Source organism: Aquila chrysaetos, chromosome 24 (assembly GCF_900496995.4).
Source record: "Aquila chrysaetos chrysaetos chromosome 24, bAquChr1.4, whole genome shotgun sequence".
In the NCBI taxonomy this organism is placed as follows: domain Eukaryota; kingdom Metazoa; phylum Chordata; class Aves; order Accipitriformes; family Accipitridae; genus Aquila; species Aquila chrysaetos.
This window is the reverse complement of record NC_044027.1, coordinates 19,422,612-19,444,209: the sequence shown is the minus strand read 5'-3', so window position 1 is coordinate 19,444,209 and position 21,598 is coordinate 19,422,612. Positions and strand designations below refer to the sequence as shown.

At 38.7% G+C, this 21,598-nt stretch overlaps 1 protein-coding gene across 5 annotated transcripts in view; it reads right to left on the bottom strand.

The window, feature by feature from the left end:
- NEK6 (NIMA related kinase 6) overlaps positions 1 to 21,598 on the bottom strand; it is a 70,897-nt gene that overhangs the window by 40,817 nt on the left and 8,482 nt on the right. For 2 of the 5 annotated variants that reach the window (XM_029999629.2, XM_029999626.1), the window contains exon 2: positions 3,798 to 3,922. In XM_029999629.2, the coding sequence (XP_029855489.1) occupies positions 3,798 to 3,890 (93 nt within the window). In that variant the 5' untranslated portion in view covers positions 3,891 to 3,922. Of the gene's footprint in view, positions 1 to 3,797; positions 3,923 to 4,477; positions 4,684 to 21,598 lie in introns of those variants that run through there. The other 3 variants (XM_029999627.2, XM_029999625.2, XM_029999630.2) reach the window with 2 other exon arrangements.

The following is a 21,598-nucleotide window of genomic DNA, read 5'->3' as shown; positions in this document are numbered from 1 at the left end:
ACCCAACGTTGCAGGCAAACGAGAGTACTGAGAGACTGAAGACAAAAATATCAGTAAAATACCAACATGCTGCAGAGCAATGCCTGTATGACTACTTCTCCTAGAGGCACGGAAAAAAAAAAGCCTAAATGAGCTGAAAAAAGATAAGTGTTCACTGCTAATTGCACAATATATGAACCCAGAGTGCTAATGTTAATTAATAATAAAGTCAGTTGTTTTACTGCTGCCTGATTGGCATGTGGAAAACCAGCACTAGTCATCAGTCTGCACAAATGGCTACAAGGTTACAAGATGTTTAGATTATTTGTAATCAGCCTAAAAATTCTTAAAGATTGGTTAACCAACAGTTAAAAAGTCAAGACACTACAATCTTTAGATGCCAATAAAAGCATCTTTCCTGTAAAGCCATGAAATGAAATATTCCTTAGAAGAGTAAAAACATACTCGGCCAATTAATTTTCTGAAATCTCATTAAAAAATTTAGCCCGACTAAGTCATACACTTCTGACCTGAATTTTAATTATCTTTACGCTGGATATAAGGTTTTTTCTGATATTTGCAATGCATCATTAATTTTAAAGGAATGGTTTCCTTGCTTCTAAAGTGCATACTTCATCTGAATGACATTTACCATAAACTAATTTCACCTTTAAAAGACATCTGTGATAGTAGATGGGGAAGCTTCAGCCCCTCCAGTTGAACACATATACATTATAAGCAATGATTTACTATCAACATCAGTGTTTCAAACCTCTTTATGATGTCCCAAATTATACACCCATCTCCATTCAATAATGCCTACCTGAAAAGAATTTTGCATACTTTGAGTCTGAAATTCCAGTGTGAATTTATGGGAACACATTAGAACAGATTGATTAAAAAAAGAACTTCTAAGCTCAGAAGAGAAAGGAAACTTCTAAAATATGGATTATCCTTCAAACACGTAGTCAAGTAATTATTGAAGAATACATCAGGTTTTTCCATTCGCAGCTTCAAAACTAGACTACACAGTCATCATAAAATATCCTTAACCTGACCTGTTACCTAGAATTTAAAGTTTCCTGAAGAACTTGGCTTGAATTTCAAAGTTCTAACATCCCTATCAGCAGGTATTTGTACTAGCTTATGACAAGGAAAGAGAGAAATACCAGCTTGAAAATAGTTGACCAAGGTGATATTCACAAAGAAATTAATATTAACATAGAAATAATCTAAGCATTTCAGAAAACAATAAATTGAAGTCTTTGCTGCTAGATGACCAGTTCAAATCTACCTTCAATTCACAGACCGAAATGAAACTGCCATGAACAGCTCTGCTGCTGTGTTGAGTATATAAAAGGGTTGTTTAAAAGTGAGTTAGTGTTTATTTAGTACAAAAATCAAGTAAAAAATTACAGCTCCATATTTTTATATCACTGATATACTCCTAAATAACATTTATTGCTTACTGCTATGAACACTAAGTAATCCAGAGACTTAAATAATTGACACATTCACTCTGGAAAATTACTAGAAAATGTTCTGCCTCTTGCTGATGAACTTCATCAGGGTAATGCTGGACAGGCAAGGGAGCCAGAAGCTAAAACTATGATTTTATTGGGCCTTCTTTATATTTATATATTCACTTTAGAAAACTTCTAAATATGAAGCATTACTCAAAAGTGTCATCTTAACTAAACTGTAGTAGTTAAAGACAGAAAGAAAAGTCTGATACACTTACTCATAGCTCTATACTAACTAGTTATAAAACAGAAATAACACCTCTGTCAGAATGAAAAAAAAAAAGCTTTAGGAAGTAGCATAATTATAGGAAAAGTTTCTACTAGAGGAGCACACTGTTGCTCTGGTCTTTCTGGGGGTGACACAGTAGTTTTGAATGAAAGGGCTAGAAGGAAGAGGGTCATTCCATACAAAAACCGATCCTCATCCAAGACTCTAAAGCTCAAGTTCTGTTTTTTCTGATTAAGCTTTTATCCCTATGACATTTCTTGTAAGACAAGTTTGGCCAATTTTTCCTTCCCAAGCCTCTCTCTTCCACAAGCTATTATATAGCATGTCTGCATTACTTGTATCTTTGGAAGAAAGAAATTATGTAATTTTTGATTCTTCCAGGTAATAGGTACCAGAAAATTGAAAATGATCTATAATTATGTTCCTGCAAAATGGAAAATCAGAAATACGTAATAAGCAATCATATCATGCCATCAATGTAAGGTAGCCTGCCATCTAAATAGTACAATTTTCATTAATTTCTAAACTGAGTTTGCTGAGGAGACGCATTTTTTTCAATTCTCTGGTAGACTGTGTGTTTTTGATATTCAGCTTTTTTTTAAATTTTATTTTAACAGCAAAACCAAATAAAGTATTTCTGCAATCCTAATTCCAAACTAGATCATTCTCAGAACAGTTAATATACTCAGAGACCTCCATTAACACAACTTGGATATTAACAGAGTTGAGGGGAGGTTTCACTGAACAATGACCATACAGCAAAATGAGCCCACTCAGCATCAGCATAACAGCAGAACACAGATTATTAGCTACTAATTACACTTAACTATGTCATTACAAATTCTAACATGTGCTCCAAGATGCCATGAACGTATCTGCTGCACAGGAACACTTCCTAATCTTGTTCATGAAATAATTACAGGGGCTCTATCCTGCCAAATGAGGCAGTAATTAACCCTAATTGCTCAAAATGCAACTGGCTAATTCTAGGAGATTAATCAAGGGGATTCAGTTATTATTAAATGACTTAATATGACAAATTGCTACATTAGGAGAGGGGGGCTTTGCTCCATACCACCTTACTTTCCCAGCAGTGCTGCGTAAGATACATTGGTTGTACTCTGTAGGCAACTTACCACTTTTGCAAATCCTATACTGTGTTGTGATACAGCTCTCCTAACAACCACCTCTTGTTCAAGTAACCTGGATCACCACTGGACTGCACATTCGGAATGAAAAATTAACACCTACAGCCCCCTCCCCAAGGTAATGTTACACCACAGTTGCAATAGTCTTCTTTCTGACAACTTTTCGATGATGCTTTTCGTTTACTCCTTAAAATACATATAGGTAAAACTTAATTGCTCTGATAAACAGACTAACAGTCTAAAAAAGGCAAGCAGCCAGAATTCACAAAATACAAGTTTCACGATTACAGTGAAGTTATCAACATTACTCTGAATGCAGCTCTAGCCCTAGTTTTAGCCCACTTGTGCAGAAAGGCATGAAAAAGATAGAGGTATGAGCCGCTATAGCAAAACTTGATAACAGTCTATACAAAATACATTGTGGGAGAGATTCCAGAGACTCAGAGGAAATGATGACAAAGAGCCTACAGTTTCATGTAGGATTAGCTTTTTCTTATATTTGGTAATTACCTCTTCAGCATTTATTATTAAACTCTAAAAGGAGATAAAATACAATTATTCACTTACACAATCAACTACTTTTCTTTAGCCTTTTCTTCGAAGAATCAGAGAACAGAAAGCCAACACAGTACATGTTTTTATAAGACTATTTAAAAATACTTGCTTTAAGCAAAATTCAAACTATTTCCTTTTTCTCTTATTATCATCAAAAAACTGCATTCAGGAAACTCTAGCTAGCTGGCAGAATCCCAAACTGGATATACCTTAAAACTGCTATAACTGCACTATAAACAAAAGCGGCGGGGGGGGGGGGGGGGGGGGGGGGGGGGGTGGCTAAAAGCTAGGAAATCTGTAGACCTTTATAAGAGGAAGGGAAGAAAACGCAGAATGAGAAAGATTAGAGACATATGCACTTACCTGAGGATCATGCTGGTATTCCTGCCCTGGCAGCTTGCAAAGAGGGTTGTTCTGGTCCCCTAGATGATGTGGATGGTTATGCTGCCCTTCCATGGTATCATACCAAACTCTGCCTCACAGTTCTGCTGGAGTTAAAAGAAAGAGGGGAGAGAGTCACTGTTCATCCAGCGCTGAAAGTAAGAAACTCTTTCTAGGGGTGTGCCTACATGGGGTTGTACATCAAGACAGCAAGAAGTGATTCCTCCCCTTTCTTCTCTCGGATTGACTCATGCATACAATTCTCAAAGAAAGAAAACCCTTATCTATCACCAGCCCCACAGGAGCTCAGCTGTTCACTGACGGACCAGAACGCACCCACTGCTGCCTGCAAGCTGAAAGGACACAGCAACAGGTCAAAGCTACCCTCACTCTCCTGAGATTACAAAACAAAAATACCAATATCACAATTATTACTGCTATCATTCCATAATAAGCAAAATAACAGAAAATGGGTTTATTTGGTCAGTGGTAATGTTATTTACAAAAGATATTGCTTCTGTCAACTCTAACAGCAGCTAGCGTTACTTCCCCTAGAACTACTGAAACCCAGATGATCCCCAATGGTATCAAATACTTAGTGGACAATTCAAGAAAGGTTAGCATGTTTCCATTTGTAAAACAAAAATCACAAAAAGTCTCACCAGTTGTAGCTTTCTTTGGCCAGAGACAATTCTTTCTTCCCCACCCCCAATTAAAAGTTTTCATGCAGGTTGGTAAGCCACAGGAAGCACCAGCTAGAAACCATATTAGATTCAATGAGATCAAACTATTATTCTGGGAACAAACAAACAAACAAGGGAGAATTCCATGAATTAATTTGTTCCAGTTTTACCTGCAGCAATTACTAAGCACACCTGTCCAGCAGAATTTCCTACAAAAATTACATAAATTTTAAGAGGATGTGGTGCTAGAGAAGAGAATCTAGCAAAAGTTACCAGATACAGAGCTTACTGTAAGCAGGCAAAAATAAATTCACCATCACTGTTTGCAATGATCCTTCAATTTCATTCTAAAACTACCCTTCACCCTAGAGAGACCAATTCAGTCTCCGCTCCCTTTTTTAAGTGCAAAGATCTTGTTTGTGAAGTTCTGAGCCACAACACAAAACAAAATTTAATCTTCATTTATGCTGGTAGCACAGCTGGTGAAGAGCTGTGAAATCCAGCACTTGTAACATAAGACTTCTGTACATCACATTGTGGGTCTACCTTGAATCAAACTATTTCACAGTATGACGAGATTAGTTTTATTTTGAACAGTATTATAAAACCAAGCAAAAGCTTGTGGGTAACAGGAAGGAAGAAGAGACACAAGTACTTGGGTGAGAGGGCTCAAAAAAGAGGTTATAATCAACCATAACGCAAACCAATTAGAAAGAATTGGAAGTGTGATAGTCAGTTTCCTTTTTTTAAATTTTAAAAAAAGAGAGAGGAAAAAAAATGAAAAAGTTACATTCCCACAATGGTTGAACAAGGCAAAGGAACTTGCTTCCTGAACTGGATGTACCAGACTTGTGACTTTTTAAATAAGTTGCTGGACATTTGAAAATGTGACCCAAGTCCAACACACAGCAGTATGGGTACGACTGCCCTTGACTGCTCATTGCCACTGTGCAGAAAAACTCCATTCCTCCCAGCGCATGTGGGCAGCCGCTGTGCCTCAGCATCAGGACGAGCCACCCCTGCCCACAAACCCCAGCCACGACACTGAGACCACTCTAAGTGGTTTCCACACTTTCCCTCCCACAAGGTCCCTCCCTGCAGAGCGTGGGCTCAAATGCTGCAGTTTCCAGGCCAGCACAACACAGTTATCTGAAATGATAGTCTTCTCACCTTCCAAAATGGTCCTGTAAAGTGCAGAAGTTGTAAAGAGCTGCCCATCAGGCAGCTGAGACATTCCCAGTGCTGGAACAACACTGTGATCCCAGATTAACTAATCCTCCTCTGACACAGAGCTGTGCACAGACTTCAGGAACACTGCAGTGAACAGTAACAGAGGGCAGGTACGGGCTTTTGGCCGAAAGCCTTCTAGATACATTTCCTGTTTGCAGATGCAGAAGAGACTGAACATACACATATTTTCTAGCCCTTCTAGGAAACAAAAACCATACTTGAAACTTAGTGTCGCCATGTCTGAGCCTGACTCTGGGACAAATCCTGGTAGTTTTGTCAGCTATTTGGGGGACACAGAGTGGATCACAGTGCTCGTTGCTCCATGCCAGTTCTGGGGTCAGGCTCTGGCCCCCAGCAAAGCCAGTCCTCAAAATACATTCACAGCATATACAGAACATGCACGATAAATACACTAACATCTTTTCCCTCCAAAGGACTGTATGCAGGTTTTTTGGACTTATTTAATGATATTATTCATAGCTAGTTATTCATTATCCACACATGCTCTAGGTAATATGTCATTTAGAGTCGCATTGTTGCTGTCCTCAGCAGTGACTAGAAGCCTATCTGTGACAAGGGAAGATTTAGTGGCCAACACAAGCACTTGCAGAAACTTGTTTCAAGTTTTGGCAAGTATTCACTCAGTGAAAGAGCACAACCTGACTTCAATAGTGTATTAATAGTGCATGCCTGGCACTTGGGCAATGACTAACTCTTAATTTAAAATACAAAGGTATTTTAAATATTTGGGGGAGTGGAAAAGAAAATATGAAGAAGAATTTCTGTAGCAAGTAGTGCTTGGTTATTTTAACAGTTGTCAGTGAAATAAGCCTTTAGCTCTGGCAGATCTTTCCCAACACCAGCTACTGTAACACATGCACACACAGTACTGGAGAGAAAGCAGAGAAAAGGCTCTTCTTGTTTCTTAAGCAAATGAACTTCCATGCTAACAAACACTCACTAGAAAAGAGCTGTGAGAGCTGGAGTACCTGCTGCATATAAACAGGCTAACACATGGGTTGCTCTCAATTAAAAACAGTTTTTCAAAGTCAGTACTATGAAACTCTAGTGGGAGAAGGATAATCACTACTAGTATGAAGAAGTTTGATTTTAGGATTCCTTCAGTATCAGGCATTTGTAGGTTTATTGGTAACCAGGTGAATAATTAAAAAATAAATAAAAAAATGTCTCTTAATATAAACATTAAACTGTCCTATGAAATTTCTACCTTACATTACACTGCCAGAACTATCTTAATTATTTTATTATTGATGATTTGAAGAAAGGCTGTTTACTTGAAGGGAGAACGTAACACAGGTTCTTTCTATTCTGAGTCCACAAACACAGAGAAAACACTGCAGGCCACTGACAGCCTTGCTTCTCACCACTTATCTCCAAAGGAATTCAGAAATTTCACATTTACAGCCTCAAGATAAAAGGCATGTCCAGGCAGTGTCATGTGAAATACCTGTAGTCTAACACAGATCAAACAGTGTATCTACTGCGTCCTGCCTTCGGAAAGGACTAAAGCTCAAAAAGAAAAAAGGCAGTTATTTCTGAATACAAGAACCTGAGCCATCTTATCATGCAAAAATCTGGGACATTCCTAAGAGAACCTTAGCCTTCCAGCTGCTGTAAGGAAACTCAAGGTACAGTTACTTACTGTGAGAGATTAGACAACAGGAAGGCAATTAACAGCTCAGAACAGCCTAGCTGCCACAAGTGTGTACGGGAATGCATTAGGTGGAGTATTTGGGTTTGGTCACTGTTTGTTTAAAGCACTACAGCTGGAAGTAAAGGAACAAGTAAGAACAAAATATCAGCTTTGAAAAGAGATATGGCACAGCTCACATGACACCAGCTCTGAGCCCGCTGACACCTACGGGACAGCGTGTCCTGCTCGAAGCTGTCAGCTCGGCTATTCTGGGCTATTGGCAAGCACATGTTATAGGTAGACTGGAAGGGGGATCCCCGGGAAGGGGCTTCACAGGGGGTCTTCAAATAGCAGCCAACAACACAAAGGCACTTTATGATGTCAAAAAAGGTACCCAGATTGCACAAAATTGTCATTCTACAAAAATTCTGTGAGGTTTTTGATACTCTCCTTTAAAAAGTCTAACTGCAGAACCAATACTGCAATGATATTTTTAAACATGAAAATGTTGAGCAAAGAACATGACAGCATCCGATACAAGTGCTTAAAACCAGACTTGCACTCTCCTGAGGAAGTGACCACATTTTGAGCTACATTTTACTAATCCTGAAGTTAGTTTGGATATTAGCTGCAACATGTTAGATAGCAGTTATTTTAGACTACTTTAGAAAACCATAAATACATCAGAAATGTTTAAACCTGTTTAGCCACGCCTTACTCCATCAGTCCATTCAGGCTACACAACCTGCATTAAATAAGTTATCTCATGGAATCAAACAGTTACCATGAGACCCTTCCTTGAAATTAACATAAGCATTTGAATGAGATGTAGCATACCAGAAGTCTTATCTTCATTCCTTTGAAAAGGAATGACCTTCTCAAAGTTACTTGGATGAGCTACAATCTCCCATCTCACTCGGGCTATACAGGTTAGGATGGAAGCACCTCATGCTAAGAGAAGCTGTTTCTACACGCAGCATCACGTGAATGTTAACCACAATGCAGTAAAAAGGCTGAACTGCATCACATTTCAGCTTAGTTAAAGCACGTAATGCCTCATTAACTGACGGTGATATTAATAGGTAATGAATTTTCCTTTAGTCATTTTTTTAAGTAGCAATCCTAAAAGCAACACTTAATTCACCAACATCTAGAACCAGTGGCCACCATGTCTAAACCAAAGTTATGTCTTCCCATCTAATTTTGACCTGCCTGAGAAGTGGGAGAAAATAAATCTACTATCCTGGTGTATTTTAGGATGTAACTCTACTAACAGCTGGACCAAGATCAACAAATTTACTTTACATGTCACTTCTTAGCAGCAACAGTATCACTGACACAATACAGCATCAAAGAAACCAAATAGGGAAGAAAAAAAAAAAGCTACTCAACACAAAACCAAGCAGTGACAATAACACTCCAGATTCGGTCTCATTTCCTTATTATCAAACGGGGGGGATGGGGGGGACCAGTTGCAGACAAATGATTGAAGATTTTTTTTAACTGTTTAAACAGCCAAAGACAATAGTAGGAAATAAGACAAAGAGGTCTTGGAATTAGGTCTCTTAACGTTGGCACGTTTTTACTTTACATTGTTCTAGCTCTGCACTTTTACTACTTAAGTGAGGCTTTTTTATTCCTGCTTCCAAATTTCCTACAAAGCTTTGCAGTGTCAAACATTTTCAGACTGGGTCTTGACCATGACAGTAAATTGAAACATTTTTAAATTGCATGAAGCATCACATATATTTCCAGAAAGGGGATAAAAGAACAGGATCATCATCTGTGAAAGGCATTACAAGAACAACCTAACAGCTTTCTGGAATTACTATGAATACTCAACTACCTCATACACATAAGTCTCCAATAACACACATGCCTCAAAAATCCACATACACAAAAGGAAGGACTGTATACAGTTCATAAAATCTCTTGCAGCATTTTCCAGCTTTTGAAGACAGATCTCCACCCTATTTTAATCAAAACTGAAGGGTTTACCTCTACCTCCAGAAAAGCAATTATCTGCTTTGGGAACTATACATTAAAAAAGAAAACAAATTATAGCAATTGGGTTCCAGTCCTGGAGAGAACAGGTAAGTGAAGCAGATAACCATGTTTGTGCCTACTGGTAAACAAAGCGCAGGGAGGAAGACTTCACTGAAGCTCTACTGATGCAGCATTACTTTCAGGATATTCCAGCCAAGTCGTGTTAAGGATGTATCACAATTGTTTTAGTATTTGGAGTCAATTTTAATCAGCCAGACAAATTCCAAACTACTTGGCTTGGCTGCCAACCAATGTAATAACTTTCACAACAGCAAGAACATCAGCAGTTCAGGTTGCTTTCGAATACTGGTGTTTACGATCATTCAATACGAGCAAAATCAATTACCTTGTATATGTGCATATCTATTTTACAGTAACAGACACAGGCTCACTTCCCTCCACACCAACCACAAAAGTACATTTATCATACCAAAAATCAGAGGGAACTCTCATGAATACAAAATCCACCGATATTTCCAATTATTAAAATATCAGTACTTAGCTGCATAGTATAAATTGAGACATACGTTGTCTTGGTAAAGCTTTTAACTTTCTAATACAAGAAAGACATCATAACAGCATAGAGCCACACACAAAATATGGCAGCTCCCATATAACTGAATGGTGCAGGATTGTTTGCCTGTACCTGATCCACTGGGGGAAACAGTTTCCAAAAACAATGGAAGGAAGTGAAAGATTTCCAATTAAATCAGACACCAACTTAAAATAGATAAAGCATTTGAGAAAATATAACCGAACTCAGCGTAGGGCTGTTCACTTCTCCCAACGGAGCTTAAGGTATAAGCTGAGAAATTTTGAAAATCATGCACTGAAAATACTCAAGGTACCAAAAACTTCCGCCTCATTTTCTTCAGGTTCGTATCTGAATAGTTTTGCAGACAATTCAGTTACTCTCTAAGAATTCAGAATAAATTTAACAACATGGTGGGGAATATGACCAAAGCCCATGTGGGATGAGCAGCTTACTCTCTCAAACTACAACTTGATGTAGGTTTGTCTCTCACCATGTGCCCTGCACTCCATAGTGGCATAATGCAAAACAGAAACACAAAACGTATGTGCAGCTATGCCAAAACACCTGAAAAAGAAAAGACCCCATCCATGCAGTAACATAAGTGACCAGCATCAGTCTTCAAGCATCCTGCCACTTACCATAACCCTTCTGCAGTACAGTTATTACTGCATACAGTGGCACTATTCACAGGTAACCTGTGAGTTTTTACAAAGCAAGGGAAAATAAAACTCCTCTAGTCCAGTCAGCTCCCCTACCATGTCCCACACCGCAATTCTTCTTTGGGCACCTAAGGATGGGTACGCCCCATGCCATCCATCTGACACCTGAATCAGTAGAAAGCAAAACAAAACACAAAACCCCATTGAACCCTGTGGTACCTCGCAGGTACCTGACAGGTGGGATTCTCAGAGCAAAACAGCCCAGGGCACTGGGTAGCAAAGGCCAAGATCATTAGTTACGAGACACTCATTAAGGAGCATAAACTCATCAGCATCTTGGCGTTCAGTCTCACACACCCGACTGCCTCAGGTGCAGCTCCTCTCTAAACCGGCTTGGTGAAACAGCTGTGGCCAGTCTAATCGGGTATCACCATGTGTCTCCAGATGCCTCAAACTCAACTACAGGCCAAATTATTTGTTCCCAGATGTATAATCAACATGATAGGACCATGCACCTCTAAAGTAGACAGCAATGGAGCAGTTGGAGCACTCAGTGTTACAACCGTTTTCTGTACCAACATTCTTCACCTTCCTGCAAGACACACCAGCTGCTTCCACATGCCCAGCGTTCAGCTCTGCTGCTCCCCACAACACTGGAGGAGCCAGCAAACCCAAACACTCCAGCCATTGCTAAACCAATCCTCAGTGGTCAGGGACACAGCAAGGGGTGGCACTGCACAGAGCAGCTCTTTCTGTAATACATACTGGAGACTTCACAGTGAACAGCTTTGTAAATGAAGAATGAACCACAGCAATTCCAACTTCACCTAGTACTGCCACAAAAAGTATTCTGCAGAATAAACTACGAGGTTTTCCACGTTTGTACCACTTGCTATTGTAAAAGTGACACAACTCCATCTCAAGGAGTCTCAGCATTCCTAGCTGTGAAGTGGGGGCAGCTGTGCCCTTCCTGGAACTGTTATGGGGCTTTTTGTACCTCTGACCTGCTCCAGTGCCCTCAAATATCATGCAAGATACATATATATGCTTTTCCACTCAGTTACTATATCCCTGTCATATCCTCTAGCTACACGGGGACTTGGTGGGGGGGGGGCAAGCAGCCCTGTTTGGGTACCTTGTGTAAAACAAAACAAAAACAAAACGGCAAACACAGTCAAGTACATTACTTAAACTACTGCACAAATTTCCATCATTTAACATATACAAAGAATTGAGATTAACAGTGAATAAAATCCACCAGTGCACATAAACCAGGCTCCTAGGTCAGCTGTCGATATCCACAGTGGATGAGCTGTCAGTGGGAGCCCAGACTCCCCACCTCCCCTGAGCCATCAGCATGCTGTTCACTGCAGACTCCCCAAAGACTGAAGCAATGCAAACTATTTTACAAAATAAACACAACCACATCAGTAACACTTTCTTCCTCTCTACTGTCCAATAATATTCTTCCTCTTCCTTGCTCATAAAATAAATCTGTCAAGATACTATATGAGATTACCTATATATTTAAATGATGATCTTGGCTTATGATTACATTATCGCTGTGGTTCAGGGTACGTGCTGTGGGGAAGGCAGTCCAATCCTAGGAGAGTATTATTTTCGAGTGACTTTTATTGTCCATTATCTTACACCGTTTCTGTCACAGCTATGATGTCTGGTAGGAATAGTTCACAACAGAAATATCTTTGTCGTTAGTATTCTCATTGCAATTTAGTCAGATCAACCTTTAAATCTCATCCATCATACTGAAGAGCTTTGGCAAAGCAAGCACAGTAATATATGCTTCCATGCAAAACCTAATTACAGGCTAGGTTAAAAAGCCTACCCCATTCCTTCTGCAGTGCAAGGTGACAGGAAATCCTGAGCATCCCTTGGTTTCTCACTCTCCCTTTTTGCTGGTGAAATGCGTAACCCGTTCATTACAGCAGACTGATTCTGTCTGGCACATGACAAACTTACTTGAACCTAACAATTAAACTTCTGACAGCGTTTCCAAAAGCAGAGAGTATTTACTGTAAATGCTTGACAATTTTTTCCTCTCTGCTCATCTCTCTCAACAGTCACCTTATGATGACTGGAAATTACCATAAGCAAATAGCAGTCTAACATCCAAAAAACCCCTCATGTTAATGTGAAATACACACCTGCCAACACTGAAAAAAAATATGAATATGAATGTTAAAGAAAACAACATGAGGAATGCCACTGAAATGCAAGAGACAGGAGAGAACGCTGCAAGGGCAGAGTTAAATAATAAAATTCAGTAAAAAATTGTTCAGAAAGAGCTGCCTACACAACATACAGCTGGCTGGAGCTCCGTGGTGGCAAGGCTGCCTACAAACACCACCAGCCCTGCAGAGGAAGGATTGTACGGTTTGTCTTACCGACAGCTCCAGATTGCAATGAGGGAATTCAAGCAAAAACTGTTAAATAGAGTGCAGATATATCACCAGTAAATAGTTTCAAAATTTTAGGTTTAGCATTAAGATGAAACTGTATCTATAGATACATGCATGCAAATGTAACACAGCATGAGTTACGTACACCTGCAAAGCCCGAGAAAGCATAAAATATATGGAAGCGCAAACAGACTCTAAAAAATGATGTATTAAGATCACTCAGTTACACAGCTTTGTTAGATTTAGTAATGCCATCCAAGACCAAAGTGCTAATATATTATCTAATATAACTTTAATCATCCTCACTGAAATAAGCTCTGAAGGCCAAATGAAAACTGGCAGAAAACAACTTTCCCAGCCTTTAGTGTCAGGGAAGCTTTAAAGGGTAGGCCCTGGATCTAGTACTTAAGAGTAATAAAAGCATCAGTCACCAAATACAGTTAAAGTCAATAGTTGTGTTTCAAAGTAAAATTTTCTTTATCAGTATTTTTAAGTACTAAGGACCCCAGCTGTTTTTTTTTTAACTCAACCTTTATTTGAATTTCATTTAACAGTTCGATATTTCTGAAAACTTTCAGAAGCATATCCTCATCCAACCTTAAATAACTCATTAATAGAAGTTACAAATATTCAAACTATGGAATTGACCTCGCAATGAGAAAATACAAAAATATATTTATGTATTCATATATTCAAAGTTTTACAAGTAGCTGCTGCCCAATCAAAATGCAGAAACCAAGTCACAGCCCTCAGTGAAAATTGTACCTCCAATTTATAAACCCCTAAAAAGGATGAGGATGTTTGTAACAAATTGACCACTGAGCAAAAGAATGGTGTTTTAATCACTTCCATTTTACAAGTGTTGGAGTTACCCTGAAAGCAGGTGCAGATAGGTTTGTGTTAAGACTTTGTGCAGACCTTTTGTTAAGACTGTGCAAACTAGATTTTCAACAGCCAGTAATGGGAGTGCTGGCTTCTCAAAGACCCAAAATCCACTGAGAATGTTTCAGTAAAATGGCTGAAAAGCCCTAGAGCTTTTTCATACTATGTCAACAACTGATATTCATTAAACAAATGCTGTGACAGACACTGTAATTCACTGTTCCATACCTAGAAGCAAAATGACATTAAGTCAACTATTTAAAGCTATTCGGAGCCATCTCACTGTAGATGTCAATAAAACAAATGCTTCCTGCCAATAATTAAGTATCTGTGTCAAACTTCTCACTCTCTTTCAAATCATCCTCTATATCCAGCTGAGGTCCATATTCCCATTTTAAGCAAGCAAGATTATAATTTCAAATACTCTGTATTCTAGTTTGCAGACAAATCTAGTAAAATGACTTGAAAATAGCAAGGTCTGACAGTATTCTCTCCTCCCCGACCATATTACTATGCCTGAAGATGCTACTTGCATTTATACAATACTTTTGTTAGAATGTTTCGTACGCCCATTACTTTCATCAGTTCTTGCCACCAACCAGGAAGGTAATTAGCTTACTTCTAATTTTCGTTTTAAAAGGTTTAATCTGAGTTAAGGGTTGTGTTTTGTGTTCTGGTTGGTTTTTTTTTTTTTTTTCCTATGTTGTAGTATAAGCTCCCTAGAACTTGGTCCCAAATCAAAAGCCATAATTGTTTGTAAGTCTTCTGAATACACTTTAGATGCTACGTAGCTCAATCCATCCGTTACAACGGATGGTTTCACACAGCTCCTATTCAACAGTCCTAGGATCAGTGCCAAAAGTACTTGGTGATTTATAGTTATGACTAAGGAATCAATGTGATAAGGTAAATGTTCCTTTTCGCCAGCCTAACTGGACTATTCCTACCTCTTATTTTACTGCACGGAATTTCCTAGTGCAACACCACCTGAAATATTTATGTACAATGTTTGTGTAAGATGTCAATAAATATCAAATACGTATTCACATCCAAAATTGAGGATGGATAGCAGTCAGCAGCATTTAAAGTCACAACAGTTTCTTTGAAGAGAGCTAATACTGTAAACACAGCACAGTAACAGCAGGTTGCATTTTTCCTCAACTACTTTTCATTTATGTATGTTTCAGATAAAGTAAGAAGCCGACACACCTTAATTTATATTCTTCTAGTTGCAATTTTGAGCCTTCCAAAAGTATTCACTATATTCATTTTTACAACCTTTGAAACATTAGTGAGACACCTCTCAGGCCACTACTGGTGCTAACGAAACACATGTTAAAAATAAACACATACTAAATCTACCTGGAATTTTACTGTATTGCTTACTAAGCATGCAACAACATGCTCACCTTTTAATTTATAATGCAATAAAGTTTTCAAGCCTGAAGCCAAATTATTTAAGAACGTTTCTGTTACCCTTCTCAGAATTCATTCATTTCTGATGAAGGAAAGATTAAATATAGGCTGGAAATATATTCACAACGTATACATTCACAGAAACTGCCAGACATTTTCACATCATTAAATCATAACTGAAATAAGTAACATCACATACAGCTATGAAACATGCACTGTCTGTACCAGTAATGTCAACTTCATTATCACACTGGCTGTACAGTCTCCCTTCCGCATCAAGGGAACAATCAGCTATTTGCATGTAAGTAAGCAAACTTACTGTACTACCAGAAAGTTGACAATCTACATGTGAAATACAAATGGCTTCCACTCTCGATCAACATCCGAAGAGCCCTTGTAAAAAAGAAGAGCCAAAAATCAAGTAGTAGGGAAGACTGATTGTTCCCGACCTATGGCAAAAACATCCAATTTAAGCCAGTCCCTAAAATAAGTTTCTACCATACACAACTAAGAATCGAAACTACTTCCACACCTTATTCCTATCAAGACACCTTTAGCAACTAGCCATCTCAAGCAAGAGCACAAGCAAACAGATCATCTTAGGCCAGTAAGACAAAAACAGAAGTAACATCCAAGTACAAAAAAAAAAAAAATTAAATAAGCTCTGCTGCTACAGTCCCAAAACCTGAATGTGGGAACTGTTCAGCCCGGTCTGTTCTCACAAAGCTTAACAAACATATGACCTTAAATCCTAACAAACTTTTCTGTAAATACATATATATGTATGTGATTAGAAACACCACCACTTAGCACTGATAAAAACCTTTTAATTAGCGCACTTCCAAGCACTTGACAAATATTAAGAAAACCTCACAAAGATACTTCTGAAATATTGCTGTAATTTCTCAAATATTTAAGGAAAGCTTAGGCAGACCAAAGTAAAAGAGCAAGCCCATGTCCGATGGGCTCAGAATCCATGAAACTGGCTATAACCACTCTGTTCATGCAGTTTCCCTCTAGAGCCATTAACTTCAGTCTTTAATAGCCAACATATCTGTCTCAAATACAGGGAAAAGGAATGGAGGAAGACAGAGAGATATATATATATAGATATATGTTCACCCAACTTCAAAACATCAGAACAACAGCTTGAAGTATTTACATTTCTCATAATCAGAAGTAAGAGGAAATGATGCCGAGAATTATGCAGCCCAGCCAATCTAAAGATTCATATGATTCAAATCCAAAGGGAACTTCAAAGCCACCTCATAAAACCCTATGCAAAACTTCCAAGCAGCCAGATGCTAGCATTGCAGGAAGAGCTTTCACAGCATCTGGATCTTGCAAGTAACAGCCAAACGGAAGCAGAAACTCTTCCCTGTGTAAAAAGATTTAACATTTTTCTACTTACAAAAATAGCTATGTTAGAAATATGTTTGTATTTTTTCCACCTCAAAATATGCTAAATGAGACTATATTATCAATATTGCTATAAGGTGCCTTATCTATACCAAATAAAATAGTCAGCTTCTCTACATGTTCCTGAGTATCTGGAACTAATGGCACCCGTTTTCCAAAAATTAATGCAGTTTAGTTCATATCCACACTTCTGTATCACTGTATGTAATACACCTCCACCTCCTTTCCCACACGGGCACAGTTTTCCTTAAAGAACAAGATTCATTCACCAGTGCCTTGCAGATCAAGGCTACAGAGTAAAACAAAAAAGATCTGTTCTTTATAAAGTCTGCATAGCTACTTTTATTACTTATTTTGATGACAGACAGGGTTAATGAAGTTCTTGCAGAGAACTCTCCCTTTCCTGGGCTAAATGCCCAAATTCTTTCAGGATTCACAAGACTTGTCTATTTAAATTGGGTCCAATTTTTTTTTTTTTCCCCCTACAGAAAGGCCTGCACAGAATGTTCTGAAGAGAAACTGGGAATTAACCTTTCAAAAAATTATAACTAAATGTGCAAGCTCTGTGTAAGAGACAAATCACATTTCACACTATATTCTGCCCTCTGTGTAACAATTTTCTATTATTCTAATAAGCTTCAATGTTGAAGCATAAACTCAGCAGTATCAGATTATTAAAAACTATAAGCTTACTCATACAAACAAAAATCTTCTATCCTGCCCACCCTGCATTTCTTTCCCAACCTCCCCTGACTGCCAAGACACTGCATTGATCTCAGATTAATACTATGCTGTTAGAACAGAAATTCCCCTATTTGAGGGAGCTAGAAAAATTACACTTTACTTACCAAGACAACAGCTCCACGATTTCATTTCCAGTTTGTCTGAAACAATCTCTGCTATATACCACAAGGTGCCTTTCAGACATTCCCAGCTCTACAGTGATATATTGATCAGAGACTGAGCAGTTTCTCACCATACAGGTACAAGAAACCAGCAAAGTGGAGAAGACTTGCCCTGCCCTGGTCTTTCCTTTCCCCTAAAACTGAGGTCCATCTCACAGTTGTTTTGCAGATACGACACAGTCCTTCAGATAATAATAAAAAACCACTTGTGTCAGAGAGCATGAAATCAAAGAATTAACAGACATTTGCAAAGGACTCTAAATTATGTTTTCAAAATGCAGCATCCGTTCTATTTACCACCAGATACCTACCTATCAGCCACAGCCATGATGAGAAGTACTCAGGATTAAAGTGCTAATGCAATTAAAAGAAACAAACAAAAAAAGTCCAGCATGCAACTTAGCTTTCAGCAATCCATGAACTAAGTAAAATGTAGTTTTCCACCCATCTCAAATTACCAGTTTTTAAGAGTAGTTATGCCGAACACAGCTGAAACTATCTACCATGGACCAGTTCATCAGCATTTGAAGACAACTATTTACCATCAGATATTTGCACAAACACAAAGGTTTGTTTCAGAAAAGAAACACAAATATTTACAGTATTTCAAGATAAACTACAATATGGTTTAGAAATACCAATGCAAATTATGTTGACACCTTATTAGTATCTGTGAATAACACACTACTATTCATCAATAGAAATAATATTTCAAGTCCAGCAAAATCCATGCTCAGCTATCCCCAACCTGGGAAGTAGGAGGCAACATGGCAAAGCAAGTGCAAAAGCAGAAAAATAAAAATTAAAGAGCAGTGACAGCAAAGGATCAAATTGACCTAATGTAAAACAAACCAGTTTAGAGAGCTAATAGAAAAATGTAAGTGAATAGTGATGTAGCAATTTATTTGGAAATAACATGAATTGCTGTATTAAGTGCCCAGACTTGACTGGAGTCAAAGATGGGGACAAAACACACCTGTCCTAACTCCATACTCTACTTTGCTTTAACCCCTAGACAGTATCACAAAATAAACGTGGATCACCACAGTGATGTCAGCAGGATCCTGCAAGGATTTATAGATATTTGGAAAGCAAAAGGAGTGTGTGGGCAAGGTTTCTATAAAAACAACAAAACTGGTTTGGTAGCACACATTCCTGCGAGTGGACAGAGTTCCCACACTAAAACCAAGAGCCGCGTAACAACTTGTTTTAAAGGAGTAAACATGTGGAAAGGGGGAACATGTGGAAGAAAAATAATGTATTTAAATAAATAGAAAATATTCATTAACGAATTTCCAACATCTACCAGTTGGCTGACACACGTGGACTATTTCAGATCACACCAAGGCAAGAGAGAGGTGAAACCAAAGTCCCAGAAATGCAAATCCTTGATGTAGGGAGGCAGAGGCAGGACTACACCATCCAGTTTTAGAGGTCAAACCCCCACCTTTAAACCATGGGAGGTGGCAGGGAGAGTTGCTTTGGCGCAGCAGCTAGTGACCCCAGCTCCAATGCATGATGACTCACTCCCTGAAGAGTTTACAGTCCAAACCAAGCCAAAAGCCTACTAGTAAAATGATAGTTAATCTATGGAAGAACATAACTGCCACATACTCTCAGCAAAATGTACAGCCATGTACTTGCAAGCACCAGTACTTCGTGCTATGGTAACAGCATGAAGGAAAAACTGTGGACAACAGTAACTGAGTTCAGAGGGGAATTAATGCCACATATTGGATGGATGAACAAAAGCTACCCTGGTTACTACTGCTGCCTGATGACTTAAGAGTAGTCAGAAATTTTAATATGGTCCTGTGTAACAAATTAGATACTGCCTCCAAAGGGAAACTATATTCCCTACATCATCTAGCTGCTTTTATCTAACTCATTAGTGCCATCTACATCACCAAAAAATTGAACAAGCTGCCACTCAGCTGTCTCCAATTTCAGATGAACAATAGGAAAGATAAGATGCAACTTCTGCAAAGTCTGATAAGACTCGTGATGAATGACTCTTTTCAAACTTTACTTCCTTTGGAGCACCACATGCAAACAGGTTGTTTTAAAAACACAACACATCTCCTGCCAACCAAAGCTTTACTTTCACTTAAGGTTTTCTAGCTGACCAACTTCTCACACACCAGCCGGAGGAAAGACACTGCCAGCTTCTCCTGCCAGTCCCACGAATTCTGAAATAAAGCTAACAAAAGGCAAGAGGGCACCTCAGAGACCCATGCCATGGCCATGCTGTGCAGGAGAAAAGACACCAGCACAAAGCTCCCACACACACCTGCCTTTAGGAAAATGTAAAGCCAAATACTCCAAAAGGTGTGCCTAGATGTGAATAAGGTACCTAGGAGAAGATGGTCTGAGCAGTGCTGAAATACTGTTTTTCATTGCCTTGTTATTGATGGAATGAATGATGCTGAGGCAGTAAACATTTGACCTTCCTATTATGAAAATAAAATTTTGTTTCCTTCGTTATCCCTTTGACATTTTTCTAATCCAGAAGCAAACAGAGTATTGAGGAGTTTTATGAAAAAAAACACAAACAAACAAACAAACCCAGGAACACCATAGTGTGACATGCTTACAAAACAACCAACTCCAAAAAAAAAAAAACCAAACTGGCCGAATCTTTGAAAATAATATGCACTTCATCAAGAGTGACAATCTACAGTACGTTATGCCAAAAATGCTACAAGGTCTCTTTGTCCATGAGAATGAATCATGGTTTACCCCTGGGAAGAAAGAAAAGTGCAACTAGAACACGGGCTCCTTCGGGGACTCATTAGATCCTCAAAAACCCATCATAGATGCTGAAACCTGCTTTTGCAGCAGAAGCTTCATCTTGAAAATATACAACAGAAAAGCATAAGAGAAGAAAAGCTGGTAGATTACACTTCAGCGTTCACAGGTAACAAAGAGACTTCAGCACTAGACTATTTCACACCTCTGGTCTTATCTACCTCAGGCCTTCCAGAAAATTTCCTTCCATTCTACTGTTTCCAAGAGCTAGTGGCCACACGAGCGATGACGGGTGCTCCCCAAACCCATGGTTTCCAAGTCACCAGCAATCTTCTTGACTACACACACCTCTCCCCTGCCCTACAGCTCCAAATATTCTCAATGGGCAAAACACTACGGAAAAAGGGCATGCCCCTTTGCTACACAAGGATCACCACCATCAGGTTGCACTGCTGTGGTAATGCTGATGGTAGCAAAAGGAGCAAGGGGAAAGGCAATTTCAAGAAGAAAAACTCCAGGGCTGGGAGATGACTTTATTCTCTCTTTCCATAGGCCAACCGAAAGCCCACAGAGTTGGAGCAGATTTTCACTTTAACATGGACAACTACAGCAAGAACATAAAATCAAGTCAGCCAACCCTCCCTACTACAGAGCCAAACCCTCCCCTAGAGAGCTGTGTGCTCACAACACAGCAAAATGTTTGACTCGCAGTAATCGGTTTCATCAATAGACAATCGAAAATATTTAAACACTATTTACAGCAATTTTGACTTAAGTAGCTGCAACTTGATTAACAGTCTTCAGAGAGAACTGCTGCAAGTTTTCCCCTCTCCCTGCATTAGTGATGAAGCACAACAGCTAAAATAAGTCTTCGTAGTCACTTTACAGTACAAACCAGGGAGACTAAAAGAAATCCCAATAAATAAGTCACAGAGTAAGTTATTGCATACCTTAATATACAAAGAACTAAGAGCCAACACAGGTAAAGAACCATACCCAACACTGTTTACCCTTGGATGGTAAAGTTCTTACAACTGACATAATGTTATAAATTGAGTAATTGACCCACAAGGAAGTAAGGAGCTCAAGAGAGTTAAAAATTACCCTATAAATACCATAAAGATTAACAGATTTGTAATACCCACCCAAGAAGCGCTTACTCTAAGTAGAATGGTTATGAAAACAC